At 39.5% G+C, this 20,924-nt stretch overlaps 1 protein-coding gene across 1 annotated transcript in view; it reads right to left on the bottom strand.

Moving 5' to 3' along the window:
- Window positions 1-16,625: 16,625 nt before the first annotated feature.
- Window positions 16,626-20,924, bottom strand: part of CA13 (carbonic anhydrase 13) — a 49,566-nt gene continuing 45,267 nt past the window's right edge. The window contains exon 7 of the mRNA XM_072604996.1: window positions 16,626-18,783. Coding sequence (XP_072461097.1) covers window positions 18,664-18,783 — 120 coding nt within the window. The 3' untranslated portion in view covers window positions 16,626-18,663. The remainder of the gene's footprint in view (window positions 18,784-20,924) is intronic.

Genomic DNA, 20,924 nt, shown 5'->3' with positions numbered 1-20,924 from the left:
GGGCAGCACTTTTGATGAATGCAAATATTTAGCTTGGAAAGGATAAGTCTATGATCGGTCCAGCACTCTGCACCACACATTGCCTTTGTCACTCTCACATCTTTTCTGTCTCTTCTTGTTACAATCACATAGTCTATTAGATGTCAATGTTTGCTGGGAGGGTGCATCCATGAAGTTTTATTGCATGCAGGTAAATGGAAGACAGTGTTGGTGATGAGAAGGTCATGTGAGGCACAAGTTTTCAGCAGTAAATGACCATTGCTGTTGCTGTTTCCAACTCCATCCCTCCCTAGGGCACCCTGCCAAATCTGGTAGTCTGAGCCTACTCTAGCATTAAAGTCACTCAGAATTATAAGCTTGTCCTCTTTTGGCACATTGACAATAAGGGTCTCTAGGTCTTCATAAAATTTTTCTTTGACTTCATCAGGGTTTGTCATGGTGGGAGTATAGGCACTGATGATGGAGGCATGACAGTTTCCTATAAGTGGCAATCACATTGTCATGAGCCTGTTATTCACTCCTTTTGGCATCCATGCAAGCTTGCTGATTAGATTAGCTTTGATTGCAAAACCCATGCCAGTTTCACAGTGTTCCCCTTCACTGCGCCCACTCCAGAAAAAGGTGTATCCAACTCCAACTTCAGTAAACTGGTCTTCATTTGCCAACCTTGTTTGACTCAGGGCTGCTATTTGGATGCGATACTTGTTGAGGTCTCTTGCAACAGGAGCAGTTCTTCTTTCAGATCTACTGGATTTTGTGTTGTCTATTTGTACATACATGTTCCATGTGCCAATGGTGAGTGGAATCATCTTTGCAGATGTTTTCATACATTTTGTATGTTTTTTTGTGTTTCAACCACATAGTGAGATTCCCCTCCTACCATGGTAATCAGGTAAGGGTTGAGTAAGTAGACAATGTTTAGGGCACTTTTTCTAGCCCCCTTCCTCACACCAGGAGGTGAGCAGTGTGATCCTTAAAAGGCTGCTCAGACACCCAGGGGGCTGCCGAGTCCTACTGCTGCTTCCAGTGAGAAACAAGCCTATGGCCTGTGCTACCTGTGTGCAGGGTTGTGACTACAGCTCCCAGCATATCCACACCCACTGCTTCATCACTTGCCTGTCACCACAGGACTTTGAGGCATAATAGTGAAATGGTATGGGTGATGTCTTTTGATTCATGCATAAATTGGATTTAAAATAAGGCACAGTCGTCAGCCTCACCCTCTTCTCCAGAGTCATCATAGTCCAGTGGCAGGACAGAGTCAAGATGGCTGGGGATAGCTCAGGATGCAGTGGATGACCTTGACGTCTTTGATGTCTAACCAAGCTCTAAGTGCTCCACACTGCCTGCTTCATGTGCCTTCATGGCCATTAGAACAAATTATTCTCATCCACCTGTTTCACCAGAGGAAGCCTTCACATGCTTGGGGTAGACACCCCTCTAACTCACCAATGAGTTTGAGAACCTTGGTAATCCTCATCCTGGTTTGGCCCCATCTGCTGAAACAGTTTACTGGGATGTGGCTGTTGCACATGCTACAGTTTCTTGGAGCCACAGGTGAGAGTTAGGTGGAACAGGTGGACACCAAAGGTGGAGAGAGTCCCCAAAAGGGCTCAGCAGTCATCACACCAAAGGTATTGGTCCTCCCTGAACATACCCTGAGCTGAGAAAAGCTGAGAAGTCATTCATAGTTGATCATTGCACAATGCTGCTGTTATTGTGTACAAAGTTCTCCTGGTTCTACTCATTTCACTTTCCATCAGTCCTTTCATATTTTTCTGAAATTAGCCTACTCATCATACATTTGTATACCACAACTTGTTCAGCCATTCCCTAATTGATGGACATTCCCTCAATTTCTAATTCTTTTTTGCAAATAGTTTATAAAAATGATCTTGCATCTAATACATACTATCTGTATGACTCTGAGAATACTTAATTTCTTAAGTTCTCAGCATCCCAGACAGCATTCTAAGGCTATGAGTTAAAGACACAGGATTGCACACTAATAAAGTGTCAGGTCAAGACCAAAAACAAATGACTCAGAAAAAACTTTTAAAAGTTAGACCTACCAAAAGTGAAATGAGCTGAATCAGGAGGTAGTGAGTTCCCCATCACTTTTTTTTGTTGTTGTTCAATCATTTTCTGTCATATCTAACTCTTTCTAAACCCATTTGGGATTTTCTTAGCAAAGAAATAGGAGTGGTTTGCCATTTCCTTCTCCAGTTCTTTTTAGAAATGAGGAAATTCAGGCAAATAGAGTTAAGAGACTTGCCCTGAGTCACACAGTGGATAAGTGTCTAAGGCCAGATTTGAACTCAGGAGGAGTCTTTCTGACTCCAGGCCTGGTGATCTCTCTACTGTACCATCTAGTTGCCCTATCCCAATCCCTAGAAATCTTCAAAAAAAAAAAGGTGAATGATTACTTTTCAAGTATGTTGTAACAGAGATTCCTGTTCAGGAACAGGTTAGATTAGAAGGCATGCGAGACCTCTTCCAGCTGTAAGATTGTGTGAAACTGAAGATCATCCCCCATGATTGGAAGGCACTGCTTTCTTGCCTTCACTTCATTTTATCCCTCTCTTACTTTAAAATGTGGCTTGGACACCATCAACTATTAGTACCAAACTATCTTGTATTTAATTATTTTACATATATTTGTATTATATATCTATACTCCATATATATGTATGTGTGTATGTATATTTGTTTCCACCATTAGAATGTAAACTACCTGAAAACAGAGATCATTTCATTCTTTGTATTTGTAACCCCAGCACCTAGCACAGTGCCTGGTTAAGAAGTACTTGTTTGACACTTTAAGGCCACGTCAAATGCGAAGATACATACCTATAACTTCCAAAACCTTTATAATTTTGATATGGTGGAAGACATGGATAGCTAGGTGGCACAGTGGATAGAGTGCTGGACCTGAAGTCAGGAAGACTCATCTTCCTGAGTTCAAATCTGGCCTCAGACACATACCAGTTGTGTGACCCTGGGCAAGTCACTTAACCCCGTTTGCCTCAATTCATTTATAAAATGAGCTGGAAAAGGAAATGGCAAAACACTCTAGTATCTTTGCCAATAAAACTCCAAATGGAGTCACACCTGATTCAATAACAACAAAAATGATAGTAGACCAATGGATTGGGAAATAAAAGCCCCATTATTCTCCTCCTCACCCTCCCACTTAATAGATGTGACCTCAGACATGTTAACAAGTTAACCTTCTGAGCTGTACTTTCTGCCTCTGTCAAAAGAGGCTAATGATTTCTGCCCCTCCCTTCCTTATAGCATTACTTAAAAACACTTTGTAAATTCTGAAGCATTTTTTAAATGAAAAGGATTATTGTTGTTATTAGGTGCAGCACTATTTCAATGATAGGGAAAGTTAAGTTATTGGATTTGTGCCAGGGGTGGGGAATCTGTGACCCTCTAGGTGTTCAAGTGCAGCCCTTTGACTGAATCCAAACTTCACAAAACAAATACCCTTAATATAAGGATAAAACTTGAACTCAATCAAAAAGCCACACCCAAGGTTCTAGAAGACCACATGTGGTCTCAAAGTCACAGGTTCCCCACCCATGTTATTTGCTTGAACAAACTACCTGTGAAAATAATACATTCTGGAATGAATTCTTTCTAATTTTGAAAGAACTATTTTCTTCAGTGAGCTTTTGAATCTCCTTTTCCATTTGGCTAATTCTGCTTTTTAAAGCATTCTTCTCCTCATTGGCTTTTTGAACCTCTTTTGCCAATTGAGTTAGCCTATTTTTCAAGGTGTTATTTTCTTCAGCATTTTTTTGGGTCTCCTTTAGCAGGGTGCTGACCTGCTGTTCATGCTTTGACTGCATGTCTCTCATTTCTCTTCCCAGCTTTTCCTCCACCTCTCTAACTTGATTTTCAAAATTCTTTTTGAGCTCTTCCATGGCCTGAGCCCATTGAGTGGGCTGGGATACAGAAGCCTTGATTTCTGTGTCTTTGCCTGATGGTAAGCATTGTTCTTCCTCATCAGAAAGGAAGGGAGGAAATACCTATTCACCAAGAAAGTAACCTTCTATAGTCTTATTTTTCTTCCATTTTCTGGGCATTTTCCCAGCCAGTGACTTGACTTCTGAATGTTCTCTTCACACCCACTTTGCTTCCAGATCCTCCCAGCCAGCGCTTGGGGTCTGAGATTCAAATGCTGCTCCCCAGCCTCAGGGCTTTGGGTGGGGGTGGGGCTGCTATTCAGTGTGAGGTTAAGTTCAGGTGCTCAGGTTGGGGCAGGGCCACCTCACGGGCTCAGTTCCCTCAGGGGGTTTATGCAGAGACCTTCAACAATGGATCCAGGCTCCTGCCTGTTTGGGGAGCCCTTGTCTGCTCCCACCTCCGCTGCTGCCTCCCGAGGGGACCTGAGTTATGGGGGCACCCCACTCCCCTCTCGGCAAGCCAAGAAGACCCTCTCACCAACCTTTGGGACCCATGTGGCTGCTAGAGATTCTGTCCCTGAAGCCTGCTCAGATCTGCTCCTCTTGGTGCCGCGCCGCCAAGGCAGGGCTGGGCTCGGCTCTAGGTCCGCAGAGTGAAGCACCTTTTGAGAGAGGTTTTCAGGGCTCTCTGGAACAGAAATCTCGTCCACTCCATTGTTCTGTGGCTTCTGCTGCTCCAGAATTTGTTGGGAGTTCTTTTTTACAGATATTTTATGGGCTGTGGGTTCGGAGCTAGCATATGTGTGTCTTTCTACTCCGCCATCTTGGCTCTGCCCTCCTGGAATGAATTCTTAGGAAGTGTCAGGTCAGAGAAGGTAAAGGAGTCATATTGTGCATCTTTAGAGGTGAATTCCTTTTTTTCTTGCTATTGCAGATTTAAAATTTATCCACAGGACTAGCTGAGACCTAGGTGAGAATGGGGGTGGGAAAAGACAGCCAGTGGTAGGAAAAGGGGAGTGGGAGGAGAATCTTCAGGCAGTAAACTGGAGAGTACCAGGATAGGGATCCTTTCTATTTGAGCACCACCCTGGTGAGATTCCTTTCATTATAAACTGGTGTGATTTCTTCCCATTTCTAACAGCAGAATTCTCATTGAACTATAATTCTATTGAAAATTGCTTAATTTTTTTTAAATGTGAATTTCCCGCAATCAGAATATATCAAAGTAGAAGACCCTTCAAGATCTGCTGATACTACCTGCAACAGAATAGTTTCTGTAAAAGGCACTATCAATTAATTTTGGCTGTCAAGCCAGTCCAAGAGGTATAGACAAGACACATTCATATTTCTCTCCTCAATGTTTATCAGGCCTTTCCATGGTCCTCTTGCCACCACAACAGAGGCAAATGGATGAGAATGGTCATGAACCCATAACAGTAGGCAACAAGCATTAGAACTCTTTATAAACTTTGATGAATCACACACCATGCTAGTACTTGGCATACAAATACAAGCAAAAAGTAAATATTTCCCATCAAGGAACTTCCATTCTAATGAAGGAAGACAATACAAAATGAAAAGCAGCATGATGGAAAGGGAAATGGTTAGATAAAGGAATCTGGGCTAGGGCATGGTATTTAACTTTAAGAAAGTCAGAAGCACAGCCCAGAGGGAATAAAGGTTGGCTTATTTGGCCATAGGTACCTTGAGCAGAGTTGAAAAGAACCTACAGTGACATGAAGCACTAAAAGGTCAAGTCTGCCACATCCTGGAATGCATTTATTAAGCATCTACTTACTATATGCTAGGCTCTATGCCAAGTACTTTATAAATACTATCTCAAATGAGATAATATTTATTTCATTTGATTATCAAGACACCAGGAAGAAGGTGCTACTATCACCATTTTATAGATGAGGAAATGGAGGAAGACAGAGATTAAGTGACTTGCCTAGGATCATGTGGCTAGTAAGCATCTGAGGCAGGATTTAGAATTCTAGGCTTCTTGATTCCAGGCCCAACACTCTATCCATTGTGTTACTTTACCATATAATAACCTTACATAACCACTGCAACATGGTCATAGATTTTAGAAACAGTGCTATAGCACACAGAAGGAATCATTGATTGCAGTTCCAAGCAAAACAGTGATTGCTTATTATCATTCTAATTAAAACCATGCTATGAATACTGTAGTTGTCAATGTGCAAGCTAAATTCATCCAGTTAAAAAGAATTTTAATTGGGAGGAATCGGATAAGTAAATGTGAATGCATAAAGTATGGATGTGCAGATCTGAGTAAAGAGGAGAGTTACCAAAGACAGAAGAAAATAGTATTGATAGTTAATCATACATGAAGGAAGAACAACTGAAAGATCCAGAAAAAAAAAGATAGCTTCCAAACTAGGAACAAAAGGCAATAGGAAACAACCCCAGCATCTGCAAATGACGGGCAGAAAATACGGCAAAGGGAAATAAGCAGGGAAAAAAATAAAAGAAAATTCAATATCAAGTCAAAATTGTATATGCACTCCAAATTCGTTTAGGGAAGTTGTCCACCTCTTAGTCTAACCATTTATACGGTAACTGTAGTGTAAAATATAATTATCAGGACAATAATTATTTCTATAGTTATAATAGATGTTCACAAAGCACTTTAAGGTTTAGCAAGTACTTAAAAATATCTCGTTTGAACCTCACAATAATCCTGGGACATGCAGTTATTATTATCCTTACTTTACCAATAATGAAACTGAAGAGCAAAAAGGCTGAGTAACCAGCCCATGTTTACACAGCTAAGTAAGGGCTGGAAGCAGAATTTTGTGGTAAATAAAAAAGACTCTAGACTCATAGCTTCTGGGTAATTTAATCATTTTATTAATTAGGTCAGCATGCTTTTTGATAAAAGGATAGCCTTGGCCATCTCTTGAGAGGCTGAGAGTTCTATCATGTCATCTTTGGACAGAGGGGCTATCTTTATACCCAGACTATCCCCAGCCTTGAGAAAAGAAGTTATGCCTCGCCCAAGCCAGAGCAGAACAAAATAGCCATTCCACATGGGGGGGTCTGAACAAGGCAGTTAATCCAATCTCATTATCAGCAAAGTCCTACAAGAGAGTGAACTTTTCAAAATCAGGACTTTAGAAAAAGGGAGAAACTCTGGATTTCCCCAAATCATTGGTCACTAATAATCACGTCTCTCAGTCTGAGCCTAGATTTTCTTGAGTTGAAGTCCATCTCTCCAGTTGCTATGCTCTTCTCAGAATGAATGTGATTATGTCAATGTAAATGGAACATGAAGTCAAAGCTCTTGATGAATATACCAGATCAATTGTACATTATCTCCATCCTTCTCCCTAGTCTCACATAACAACTGGAGGAAGAGTCATCATCTGCTCGTCACTTCAGCTAAAGAGCAAAGAAAGGAATTTTAGTTGTCTCCAAAGTCACCAGACTCCCCTGAAATATTCACACTGCTCTCCTGAGACAGGTGATCTATCTCATGGGGATAAGGTTAGCTTCCCAGAAGGGTTGAATTCCTTCACAGGGCAATGAAATCATTTGTCTGGCTGACCTAAAAGGAAACCAGGACTTTTTGTACTTTTGTAGAGTAGGAGACAAAGATCTCAGAGTCTGCCATCCCTAGAAAGTAGGCCTAGTAGTCTTGTATCATGGGACTTTTTGTGGCTTATATCCTCCTCCAACTGCCAGAAAATGCAGAGTATTTGGGCAGTATCGGTAGGCTGGAGCAGGGAAAAGGGAGCCATCACACACAGGGATGGCAGAACACACGAAAGTAACTGTGCATGTATGCGTACAAGAAGTTACCTAAACTATCAGAGTCCATTCTCTGCTGTGAGAGGACTGGGGATTTGATTTCTTGGCTGAGTTTCCCATTTTCTACTGACAAAGTCCCTTTTATTAGACACCCTGATTCAGTCCTGACCCCCAAATTTCCTTTGCAACTGCCCCTTCCCTCCATAGTGGTATTTCTCAGTTCAGAACTTTGTTGGCGAGCTTTGGATCTCCTTTACCAGACACGCTAATTTTTGTCTTCCTTTCTATTGCTTTAGGATCAGACATCTCCAGGAAGTCTTCTCTCATACCTGATCAGCCAGCACTCCACAAGATACTCTGAGGTAGCAAAGCCACACTTATTCTGGTCCATGATAATTTACTTGCTATACACTGAAGGGCTGGGCTTTACAAGTAGGCAGATAGAGACAATAGATGTTTATAAACCATAATCTGAGGAGTCTGAAGAAAAGACCAGTTATGCCTTCAAATCATAATTGTGTAGGAGAGGTCAAATTGACCTATAGGAGCCATTCCAGGAAGTGTGTGCCCAGAGACCCCCCAAAACTTCCAGCAATTCCAGGGACATGGTGGGTGACTCAGCACTTAGACGTTTAGAGGAGTATAGTGGATAGAGCACCAGGCCTGAAGTCAGGCAGACTTATCTTCAGCAATTCAAATCCGGCCTGAGGTACTTACTATCTGTGTGACCCTAGCAAGTCACTTAACCCTGTTTGCCTCAGTTTCCTCATCTGTAAAATGAGCTGGGAAAGGAAACAGTAACCACTCCAGTATCTTTGCCAAGAAAACCCCAAATGGGAGCATGCATAATTAGAACTGAATAACAACTGAACAACTGAACTGAGAATATAGTGGTCTAAGGTGGAAAGGTCTTATACCTTGGTGTGATGAAGAAAACCCTGAGTGTTCTCATGCCTCCCTTATTCCCACACAGCGGGAGCAGTTGTTGTATCTGCTAAAAGGAGATGCAGCTTCCTCTGGCCTCTTTTCTTCCAACCACCCAGATGGCATCTTGTATCTGAGACTCCTGAGGGACTTGTGGATGGAGATGTGGCAGCTTTCCCTCCCTCCAGCTCCCATGTGACAACAGAAATAAAAGAATGTTGCTAGCTGGTCTGTGCATGGGACCTGCACTGTGTTTTTCACTTTGTATTTTCTTTCCTCAGTAGGTGGCCAATCATGAAACTTGGGGTGGACATTTGGGGCTTGAAGGCAATCTTGTGAATTAGAGAGCCAGAGGTCATAAGTCCCTGAACTAAAGCTGACCAGCAGGAAAAAGAACTTCATCACTGGGGAAGATGTTTACCTGCAAGAGGAAGAGGCCAAGGCCCTGGTCTGTTTGACCAGAAGACATGGCCCAGGAGTTGTAAAATAGAGAAGAACTGAAGTGAAATGTAAAATGGATTATCAATAGTCACTGCTTCATGTATTGATGAGGTTTAAGCATCAGCCTTCTGAAATTATAACAGTTTTGTTACTGCATCTCGTCTTAAGTTGTGCTATCCATGCATGATGGGATTTCATGTCTTCTAGCATTTCTTTTCACTGTAGAAAATCTGAACCACATTTGATTTAAATTATATATTGTGTACCTTTTTACTCCACTTTTTGGGGAGATGTAGATATGAACCAAAATCTAAACTTTAAATAATTTGTCCCCAGGGTGCTGGGGCTGGTGAAAAATGTCACAAAAGTAGCCCCACCCTCCTCTCATTTGAGGACAGGACCACATTCCTGAATGTGGAGCACATGAGAACCTGAAAGAGACTAGGTCCAGAGCCGGTCCATGGGTTCACAATCATCTTTTTTAATGTTACCCTTATATAATCTTTCCTGGGCCGGACCTTTCAATAGGAATCTGACAGCTTGATTGTAGGTTAGAATTTCCACTGCTGACTAAGGCCACAACTGAGAACCTTTGGGAGTCTAGCACCAACAGATCTCTTAGTGGGCAGGCATCATTCCCTCCAATGAATAGAGCTTTTACAGAAGACAAATAGTAGATAAGGAAGGCTGACTGATGTGCTTCTTTCCTCCTTGGAGTGACTCTCTTTATGGGAGTAGGGAAGTAGGATTGAGACAGCCAGAAAAGACGGTTTTCCTTATCCTAAAGCTCAATTTAGAAAGCTAAGGGAAGGGTAAGGATATGGGTCACAAGATATAGATGCTGGAAAGGAAAAAAAACAATAACCTTTTTGGCTGCAAGAGTGGCCATGAGGGAAAACAAGTAACAAGGGACTGGCCTTCTCTATGCCTTTCATAATACTAGTCCTACTAACTCAACACAACATATACTGGACTATCCCTGGGGCCAAGTGAGAAATGAAACTGGGAGTGGGCTTAGTGAGGCAGCAAGAAGAGGGATAGGGATAGGGTTGGGATTTAGAAAATCCAAAACTGAGGCAGCAGCCAAAAGGTAAAAGGAAGTTGTAGCAAACACTAATCTAGCATGTGGCGTCTCATAGTACTCAGGGTAAATATGCAAGGTAAGCTCTAATAACAATCTCAAGTGTCACTTTGTGAGAGGTAATATATTAAGTCATTAGCAAACGTTAACACTTTAAGAAAAATGTGTTTTTCCATTGGCAGAGAACTGACTCTCCAGCTCTGCCCTCTTCCACCCCAGTGGCTACCAGACTAATCTTCTTAAGTACCATGTTCCTCCTGCCACATACTTCACTGCTCAAAAACTTGTGACTGTTCTTTGTGGCCTGCCAAATCAAATTCACATTTCTCACCTTTCCAGGAAATCCATAGTTTGGTCTCACCCAGCCTATCAAACCTAATTTCTTCCTACTAAGCCTTGCTCTTAATTGAGCACAACATAATGCCTCTCTTTGCTCTCTCCTTCAAGCTCTAATAAGCACTCCCTAAATATGCCAGCCTATCTTGCTATCTCTCCCTTTCCAGAGCTCCTGCAGCATTAGAGTTTGTACCTCACACTAGTACCCAATTGTTTTATATAGAATAGTCTTATTTTCCCAAGTAAATGTTATATGGTCCTAGAGTTGAGAACTATGTCTCATATCTCTATCTTAATCTCCTCCAGCAATGCAGAACAGCGCTCAAGAAATAGTGAGGTTCAGGCTAATAGTTCTTGGAAAAGACAGAGAAATTCCTTTAAAAATAACTAATAGTATAAAATATTTGGGAGTCTAATTGCCAAGGCACACACAGGAACTGTAAGAGCACAAATAAAGACAGTATGTACATAACTAGATAAATATCAATTGCTTTCATTTATTTTTTTAATGGGTAGGGTGAGACAATATGATAAAATTGAAGATACTGCTTAATTTGCTCATTCAGTATTAGACTAATCAAACTACCAAAAGATTATCTTATCAAGCTGGAAAAATGAATAACATATTCACCTGGAGAAATGAAATGTCAAGAATATCAAAGAATTAATGAAAGCAAGTAGGCAGGAAGGAAGTCTACCAGTACCAGATCCTAAATTATACTGCAAAGCTGAAATTGTCAAAATAGTTTTGACACTGGGTATGACATAGAGGGGGTAGTTAGGTGGTAAACTGGATAGAGCACCAGGCCTGAAGTCAGAAAGACTCATCTTGAGTACAAATCTGACCTCAGACTGGTTGTGTGACCCTAGGCAAGCCACTTAACCCTGTTTGCTTTAGCTTCCTCATCTGTAAAATGAGCTGAAGAAGGAAATGGCAGATCACTCCAGTATCTTTTCCAAGAAACTGGTAAAAAAAAAATAAAAAAAAAGTTGGGCATGATTAAAACAAATGAACAACAACAAATGAAATAGAAAGGTTGATCAGTGGAAAAGATTAGGTACACAATGTACAGAAGTAAACGAATACAGTAATCAGTATTTGATAAATCCAAAGGTCCTACCTACTGCGGCAAGAACCCAATATTAGGCAAAAATTGTGGGGAAAACTGAAAGGTAGTCTATGTACCAAAATTTGCTCCAAGTGCTTATTTGACATAAACAGCAACATTATAAGCAAATTAGAAGAGCATAGAAGAAATTACCTGTCAGATGTATGGATAAGGAAAGAATTCATAATCAAATAAAAGAGGTTCACAGGAGGTAAAATGAACAAACTTGATTACATAACATTAAAGCTTTTGCACAAAAAAAACCCCAAGCAACTAAAATTAGAAGAGAAGCAGGAAATTAGGGGAAAATTTTGCAGCATGTTTCTCTGATAAAGGTCTAAATTCTAAGATATACAGGGATCTGATTCAAATTTCTAAGAACAAATGGTCAAAGGATATGAATAGGCAGTTTTCAGATCAAGATATCCAAACTATACATAGCCATCTGAAAAAAATTCTCTGAATCACTAATTATTAGGAAAATGCAAATTAAAATAATTTTGAGGCCCCCTCCTCATACCCATTAGATTGGCAATGCTGGGAAAAAAAGAAAGTGATGAATGTTGGAGGGGCTATAGGAAAATATTTTAACATACAACTGGTGGAGCTACGAACTGCTCCAGCCATTCTGGAAAACATTTTGTTACTACCCCTAAAAAACTATTAAACTGGGCATACTCTTTGATCTAGTGAAAATATTGGTACATCTATATCCCCAAAGAGATCAAAGGAAAAAGACAAGCACATGTAAGTACCAAAAAATAAATAGAAACTCTTCACTGTGGCAAAAAAATTGAAAAATTAAGTAGTGCCCATAGATTGAGGAACAGCTGAACATATTATGGTACATAAGTGATGGAATACTATTGTGCTATAAGAAATAATGAAGAGAATGGTTTTAGAAAAACCAGGGAAGACTTGTATGAACTGATACAAAATCAAGAGAGTAGAACCAGGAGAAAAAAACAATTATACATTTACAACAATATTGTAAAGAGAAGTAACTTTGAAAGATTTAGTAACTAATCAACATGATGACCAATCACAAATCCAAAATGCTCATGATGAATCACGCTATCCACATCCAGAGAGAAGAGTGATGGATTCAGAGAACACATTGAAGTATATTTTTTCTTTTCTTTTCTGAACATAGCCAATGCAGGAATTTGTTTTGCTTTACTATACATATCTGTAATGGCTCTTGTTTTTCTTACCTTCTCAACGGGTGGAAGAAGGGAAAGTGGGAGGGAGAGAATTTGGAACTGAAAATAAAATAAAAATTTAATTAAAAAAATACTTCCTGTGTGATAGACTTTTCCAGCATAATACTCCGAAGGAAGCAACATGGCTCAGTGGGAAAAAATGCTGATTTTGGATTCATACATTCATAAGATCCTAGATTTAGAACTGAAAGGGACCTCAGAGGCCAGTAAAGTTTCATGAGGAAGCAGAGGCATTGAGAATCAAAGGGCCCAGGATCAAATCTCCACACTGCAGCATACTACCTGTGTGACCATTTAAACAATTCACTTAATCTTCCTATCAGTAATTTGAAGAGATTGAAATAGAGGTGTGCACGTAAATGCTTAAGAGCAGGTATAACACACTTTAAAATTTATTCTGCATTGCTAATATTTTTCCATCACTTTCCTATCCAGACAATCAACAAAACAATAAATCAAGCCCTGATTAGTAGTCTGCCAGTTAAAAACTTAACAGTCAGCTCTTGAGTCAATTTATGCTGGCACCATCAAGCACGCTACAGGGCCTAACAATGGCATATACCTAGGTTTAGAGCTAGCAGCTTTTCATGTTACAGATGAGGAAACTGAGGCCAAATGGGAGTAAAAGACTTGTTCAGAGTCACATGTCTATTGAGTGTCATAGGTAAGGACAGGCTGTGTCCTGATCCTAACTCCTCATTTCCTCCCAATCTCTCCTCTAACTCTAAATCTATGACCCAATGAAAGTAATTATGTTCCTTGAGGAAAGGGACGGCATGACTGACTTAAGTCACCTAACCTTCCGGGGTTTTCTGTTTCCTCATGTATTAAATGGGGGTAGGAGGGACATCAGACTAAATGACCACTAAACTTACAGATTTCAGTCTAAATCAATCAACAGCTGCTTCAGTTTGGAGTTGTACCATCCAGTTGCTAGTACACTTCTTTACTCATAGAAGACCCTTTAATAACCTTTGAATTGAATTGACTTAACAGGAGAGTATGCATTTGAGGTAATGGGGCTAGTAAAGATAAAGGTGTAGAGAAAAATAATTGCTATTGTCAGAAATTCTAGATGATCCAGTTGGTCAAACATGGCAATGAGGACACTGAAGATGGGGAGAAAGACACTTAAAAGTTGAGTGGGGAGATGCCACTCCCAACCCCAGACCAACTTCACCTTCTTGACAATTTTATCTAGGGTACCTCTTGCCAATGTAGTTCCTAAGGCAGCTTGTTAACCAAGGCGTTAGATCCAAGAGCATTATTTATGACGTATACCAGAAGATCTCATCTTCTTCTGACATAATCTGTCTACCAGATGTACCACTGAAACAACAGCTCAGTTTTTAGGTTCAATGTGAAAATACTCCTTGAAGTGAGAAATTTCTGCCCTTTTTTTTTGTCTTTGTAGACCCAGCAACTAGCAACAGGCCCAAACTGAACTGAGATAGGTCATCTGTTTCATAATAGCTAACATTTATTTACAGGAAACTTACTGCGTGCCAGGAACTGTGTAAAATGCCATTTTCTTGTTTGATCCTTACAACAACCCTGGGAGATTGATGCTATCATTCTTCCCATCTCACCTCAGACACTTGACACTCACTAGCTGTGTGACCTTGGGCAAGTCACTTAACCCCAATTGCCTCATCCTGGGTCATCTCCAGTCATCCTGATGAATGAATATCTGGTCACTGGATTCAGATGGCTCTGGAGAAGTGAGGCTGGTGACCTGCACAGCCCTTCCTCACTCAAAACAAAGTCAAGTGCAAGTCATGTCATTATTTCTCTGATGGCATGGTCTTCGGCAACAAAGGATGAATACACACACATTCCCATTTTACAGATAAGGAAACTGAGGCAAACAGGTTAAGTGACTTGCCCAAAATTACTTGCCCAAGGTCACACCGGTAGTCTAAGGATGGATTTGAACTCAGGTCTTCCTAGATCCAGGACTAACACTATTCATATCTCCATCTAGCTGCCACTAACTTTTCAAGTCTTCCATTTTGGTAGCATTTGGAGAGAAGAGAGGAAAAAGAAAGAGGGGAGAAGAGATGAGAGGAGAGAAAAGTGAGAGAAGAGAGGAAAAGGGTGGGAAGAGGAGAGGAGAGAATTCCCAGGAACAACATGCATGATCTTGTGTGTGGTTTGTCCTTCGTTCTCAAAGAAGACCATGACACCAGGAAGATGATGCCATGACTTGCAATTGAATTGGATTTGTGAGGGAGGGCTGTGCAAAGTCAGCAGCCTCACTTTCTCCTCCAGAACCATCTGGGTCCAGTGGACAGATACAGATCAGCACCTGCATGATCTAGACCAGCAATGAATCTAGAAGCCAAGACACCAGGTTCTGCAGATAAGGAAATGACCTGTCCAGAGGTTGTGTAAAACCTGGGGGTGAAGTTGATGAGACAAATGTCTAGGAGCAAATTCATGCTTTAAGTCTGAGCCCTCTCTTCCCAGGGACCAGAATTTCAGACACAACAATGTGCACGGTCCGAGAGTTTTTGCTATATTTTTTTTCAGTAAATATCCTTTTGTTAAAGCTAATCAGTGTTAACAATTTAACTAGGTAGGGGTTTGAGCCTACATAATTAGAAAAATCACTCTGGCAAACTCCTCGGGAAGGGGGAAGGGATCCCTATAACATACCTAAAGGAAGATGAGTAAAAGCAAGTTCTGGGGATGTAGCCTGCATTGTGGGCATTGGCACAATGTGCCACACCAGTGAACATTAGCAAAGTAAGTACAGAGCATGTATCACACTAGCAAAACTAAGGTTTAAGTGTAATAATAATACCAGATATTCATAAAGGTTAAGGTTTGCAAAGCACTTTATGAACATTTTCTAATTTAATCTTTACAATAGTTCTCAAGTAAGTACTACAAATAATATAATTCCAGTTTTACAGATAAAAGTAACTGAGGCTCAGGGAGACTTAAGGGACATGGCCATGATCATGGAAACAGGAAGTTGGGGAGGCAAGATCTGAATATAGGCCTTTCCCTTTTCCAAGATCAGCACTCTTTAAATTACACCTTGGAGCTTTTAATAAGAATATACTTAGATGGGAATAAAGAATTCTCCCTCAGAAGGATCTGCATTTGAAAAGAAAACAAAATTTCCAAATTCCTAAATTGTAATTTTTGGCATTGACAAGCAAGTTGAAATTATATTGGTTAGGGAGAGCTTTTCTGCCCCTGAAATCACACCACTGTAATCCTTTGTGGCCTCCCCAGCTAGGTGGAACATTCTATTCTATGGTTACAGGAATGGAACAATTCCAAATAGTAAAAGAAAAAAAAAAACAAAAAACAAAACCAAAAAAATTTTAAGTGTCTCCAAAGCCTCATTTTTAATCATCTTTTGACAGAGGAAAGAAAATTTTAAAAGACACATAATGACACAAATCATCTCTAAAAACGCAACTCTAGACAGTATACCTCAGGCTGCTAGGGGCACAGTGGATAATGCTGTGGTTGGCACTTACTTGTGTGGACCCTGGGCAAGTCACTTAATCTCTCTCAGCCTCAGTTTCCTAATCTGTAAAATAGGGATAACACTACCACTTACCTCTCAGAGTTATTGAGAGGACTAAATGAGACCGAAGGCGTAATGTGCTTCTCATGCATATACATGCTAGCTAGCTGTCATTACACTATGCATCAATGACCTTTGACTACTTAGGTAATAGTTTCAGCTCTTTTTTTACATTAGATTTCATAATGGAATTGAAATTAAAGTGCTAAAACCCTGACAAAGTGACCACTAAATAACATTCAATAAATAAATTCAGTGAATAAAATAACAAAATAAAAATGTAGCATTTCTGTTTATTTGGTTAATTGAGACAATGTTTTGTAGCTGTTTCTAGGAGATAAAGATTGCCAAATCTCAAAGGGATCAGTTCTGCTTCTTTTCGTTGTTATTGTTTTGGAGAAGTAGTTTTTTTTTTCAGTCATTTGTAACACGGTACAGATGTCACTACTGCACTGGAAAAATATATGATACTCCAGAGGTGAATTCCTAGATTTTCTGAAGAAAACAAGGCTATTTCACTAACTATAACACTTCACTTTTTCAAATTGGTTTCCTTCTTCAACACAGGTTTTTTTTTAATAATTTTGACTCAGAAGCATGTATACAAGTTCAATTAATCAGAATTCTCTTTTTAAAAACTAATAAGGATATCTGACCTGAGGTTTTGGGTTTTTTTTTACAGATTAAATTAACTCTTGGTATATTAATCTCAAGAAGAAATATAAATTTATCAAAGAATTTCACATTAAATTGAACCAAAATATGAAATACAATGACATATTTTAATGCCAAGTTACTACATCTCAAAAAATGTTACAAAATAAATTTATATGTTAAAACCCATTTTCAAAGAAAGAGTAGAACAAACCTGCAAAATCAAAGAAACACAATCCTATGGAATCAACCCTTCCCCCAAAAGACAACAAAGAAAATGAATTATAGCCATCTGGAACAGTTAAATATTCTAGTCAGTGTCATTTAATTCATTTAATAGTGACAGTGAATTTAAGTGCCCCAGAGGAGCCTTTTAATACCAAGTTACATCAAATTAAAATAAAGTGAACATCTAAAGAAGCCAGGAAGCAACCAAGACAATTGCTCACCAAAGAGCAAGTGTGGAAGTGGAGTGGGGTGGCTGCACTCCCCAAATTCTTAAGTAGAGTGTACACATGAATTTCAGGTAATTTTAGCACCAGTTAGGAAATCAGTGCAGTTCTTTCCCTACTGCCACCTCCACCCTTTCTCTGAAACAGGATTAGCTCCTTGAATCATTGCCCAATAGTCAACAAAGATCATGTATGTGTTGGGGAAGGGAAGGCCTAGAGCCAATGGGTCATTAGCTTTATATGCCATACTCCAGGAGCAGCTGTGCCTGTGAAATATTATGAAGCCTATGATAGTTACTTTATAAGATCATGAAGAACTCTTCACACTATTTAAATTTCCAATGTTTGTTTCTAAATGAGCAAATAAAGATCTATTTTTATGGAAGCAGTCAAATATAGTGTCTTTGTAACACAATAAGCAGACTACTTTGTCACATATTTTATTAGTTATCCTTGGTCTCTGGGTTTTTTGATTTATTTTATTTGGTCTGGATTTCATCCCTCCAGAGAGTTCCCTTTACCAAATGGTAGCTGTTCTGCAACTCACAGTACATATAGTGAATAGTCTAGGGCACTAAGACATTAAATGACTTGCCCAGGGTTAGAGGCAGGAAGTGAACCCAAGTCCTCCTGATTAGATGGAAGCTTTATATCCACTAATCCAGGTTAACTCTCTCAGACACATTTATTTAATATAGTTTGGTCCATGTGCTTCAGTGACTAATCCTTAAAAATAAAAAAAGATTCCAAATATTTAAATCAGCAATTAAGACAAAGGATCTATTTTAAAAGGAAACAGCACCCACAGTCTACAAATTAAAATACTTAGGGCTAGTAAAATTCTAACATTAAAGACATGACATTAAACTTTTAACTAGATATTCAGTTAAGAGAAGTAAGCAATTTGGCTTCCCTGGCACAGTGCATTGTTTGGGATACTTTCACCAATGGATATGAAGAAGATATTTCAGTCTGAGACAAGACAAACAACATTTAATGCATGAGGGCTATGTGCCAATCTGGGATGGCCAAATTACATAATGATCAAGAGAAGTGCTCTTTTGTCGTGAATAAATTCAGCACTTTAGCCCAGTCATGAAACAGTTGTGCCCATAAACTAAGGTTCAAGCAAAGCACTCTAGGTGAATTTAAAGGGAAGGTCCTTCCTCAGTCTCATCTGTTCCAGATGTTTTCAGGGGAAACATTTAGGGGAAAGAGGCTCTCACTTTGCGGCCCTTCAGAGGTTGTGGTGGACGGCAGTTGCTCAACAAGAAGGCAGCCGCCTCACCCTCTGCAGTGCACAGAAGACTTCGGAATTTGGCTAACTGTGGAAGAAAAGAGAGATATTTCAACACTCAATTGTCATGCCAACTTAGTGAATGCCTCCACAGAGAAAGCTGACTACCTAGTACTTAACCCTTGCCAAGAACACTACACTATTGTAATCAACTGGTCTACGATAATTTTACTACTAACATCTTTTTCTCTCTTCAGAACTACTATTACATATTTTTTGAATGCCCATAGGTTGCTCAGCATTGTTATATACTCAACACAGTTCTTGCCCCTATACAAATGGAACATAAGCTTCTTGAGGGCAGGCACCGTTTCAGTGTTGCCTTGGAACCACCAGCACCCAGAGTACTACCTGACACATATCAGGTATTTAAATCAATGTTGACTACATGGACGTTCATTCTCATTGAGGTGATTTTCTATATACTGTTTCAATATGATGAAAAAAGCATTGATATGGAAGTCTGGGGAATCACAGAATTGTAGATTAAGATCAAGAAAGAACCTCAGACATCATTTAATCTGAGTCCTTCATTCTATAATAGATAAGGAAACTGAGGACCAGAGAAGTTAATTTCTGTGTGCCCAAAGTCACACAGGTGTTAAGAGGCAGGGCCAAGATTTAAACCCAGATCTTCTGATACTAAATCCAGAATACGGGCAGAGGTTCAAGACCTGGTTTTGCTATTTAACAGTTGTAGACCTCAGATACATCATGTAATCTCATAGAGCTCTAACTTTGTCTTCTCTGAAGGGGGGATAATAACATTTATATTTCCTAGACAGGCAGCTCAGGGAGATGTAGCTTTAAATCAAGAAGACCGACCTCAGACACTGAGTGAGAACCTGGTTACAACCTCTCTAAGTCTCAGTTTCATCTTCTGTAAAATGGTGAAAATAATAAATCAAGATGCTCTTAGAAATGTGAAGACTGAATGAGATGGTGCATGTACTGCATTTTGAAAACCTTAAGGTCTGTCCTGGGTTGTTTTGGTGAAAGTATTTTGTAGACTGTGGGTTCCTTGAGGCAGGGACTGTCTTTTGCCCCTTTCTATAATCACTGGGTTTAGCACAGTGCCTGCCATAGAGTAGGTGCTTCGTAAGTATTTACTGAATTACTAAACTGAATTAAAACGTAAAGCCAGTTGTAGAGGTGAACTACTGCTACTATATATTGTATTCAGTTGATATTGGCTGTTGATCTTAAGAATTTTTTGGTTTGTATTGGGACCCAGATGTTTCATCTATAAAATGAAGTGGTTAGATTCAGTGACCTTCAAGGTGCCTTCTAGCCCTAAAATTTTATGCTTCTATTTAAGAGCTGGCTATCATCCCAAGGATAAGTAAATTACTTTAAGGTAAAAGATGTCTTGGGAAAAAAGGTATGGGGACAAAAGGGGGCAAAATCTAGTACACTGCTTTAGTGCAAAGTATTCTAAAATAACGTAACTTGCCATATATTTACTTGAGACTCAGACTCCACCTGGGCTTTTATTTGACTTACACAAAAACTTATATGATGGTTAACAGTTTGCAATTTTTTGCAAAAAGACAACAACAGTAACTGCAATGACTGGCCTTAATCAAAGGAATAAGGAAACATATTTCTTTTCTCTCACTGGAGAAAAGGAGGTCTCAAGGGGTAGACCATCCTGTCTGATGTGGTCTCTATGTGGGTTTTGCTTAATTATGTTTCTTTGTTTCAAGGAAAGGTACATTGAGGGTTAGGCATATCAGAAAATAACTGTGATATAAAAATGCAAATGGCATAGTTTTTTAAACCAGAAAGATGTGAAGAATCAATGGGAAGAATTTCATTATGAAACAAATTGTTTCTCAATACACTTTGTAGTTATAGATAGTTTTATGTTGTGGAATCTAAAAGGAAATAATTAACCAAGGTAGTTACTGGTTCTATATTTATTTCAGCTACCCATGATTTTGTACATAGAAAATGCTTTTCATTCATTCATTTCTCCATCCTTGTACATCACAATTTCTTGACATCTTAGGAAAATAAACTTCATGAATAGATGTGGCCAAAAATTCAACATCTAATTGGTTGGAGTACTATTAAGTGAAATAACCTGCCCAGGGTCACAAAGCCAGTATGTGACCCAATCTCTATCCCCATCAATGTTAGCTTTTCTGGATCTGTTTTCTTATCTAT

Source organism: Notamacropus eugenii, chromosome 4 (genome assembly GCF_028372415.1).
Source record: "Notamacropus eugenii isolate mMacEug1 chromosome 4, mMacEug1.pri_v2, whole genome shotgun sequence".
Taxonomy (NCBI): Eukaryota; Metazoa; Chordata; class Mammalia; order Diprotodontia; family Macropodidae; genus Notamacropus; species Notamacropus eugenii.
This window is presented reverse-complemented; position numbering and strand designations above follow the sequence as displayed.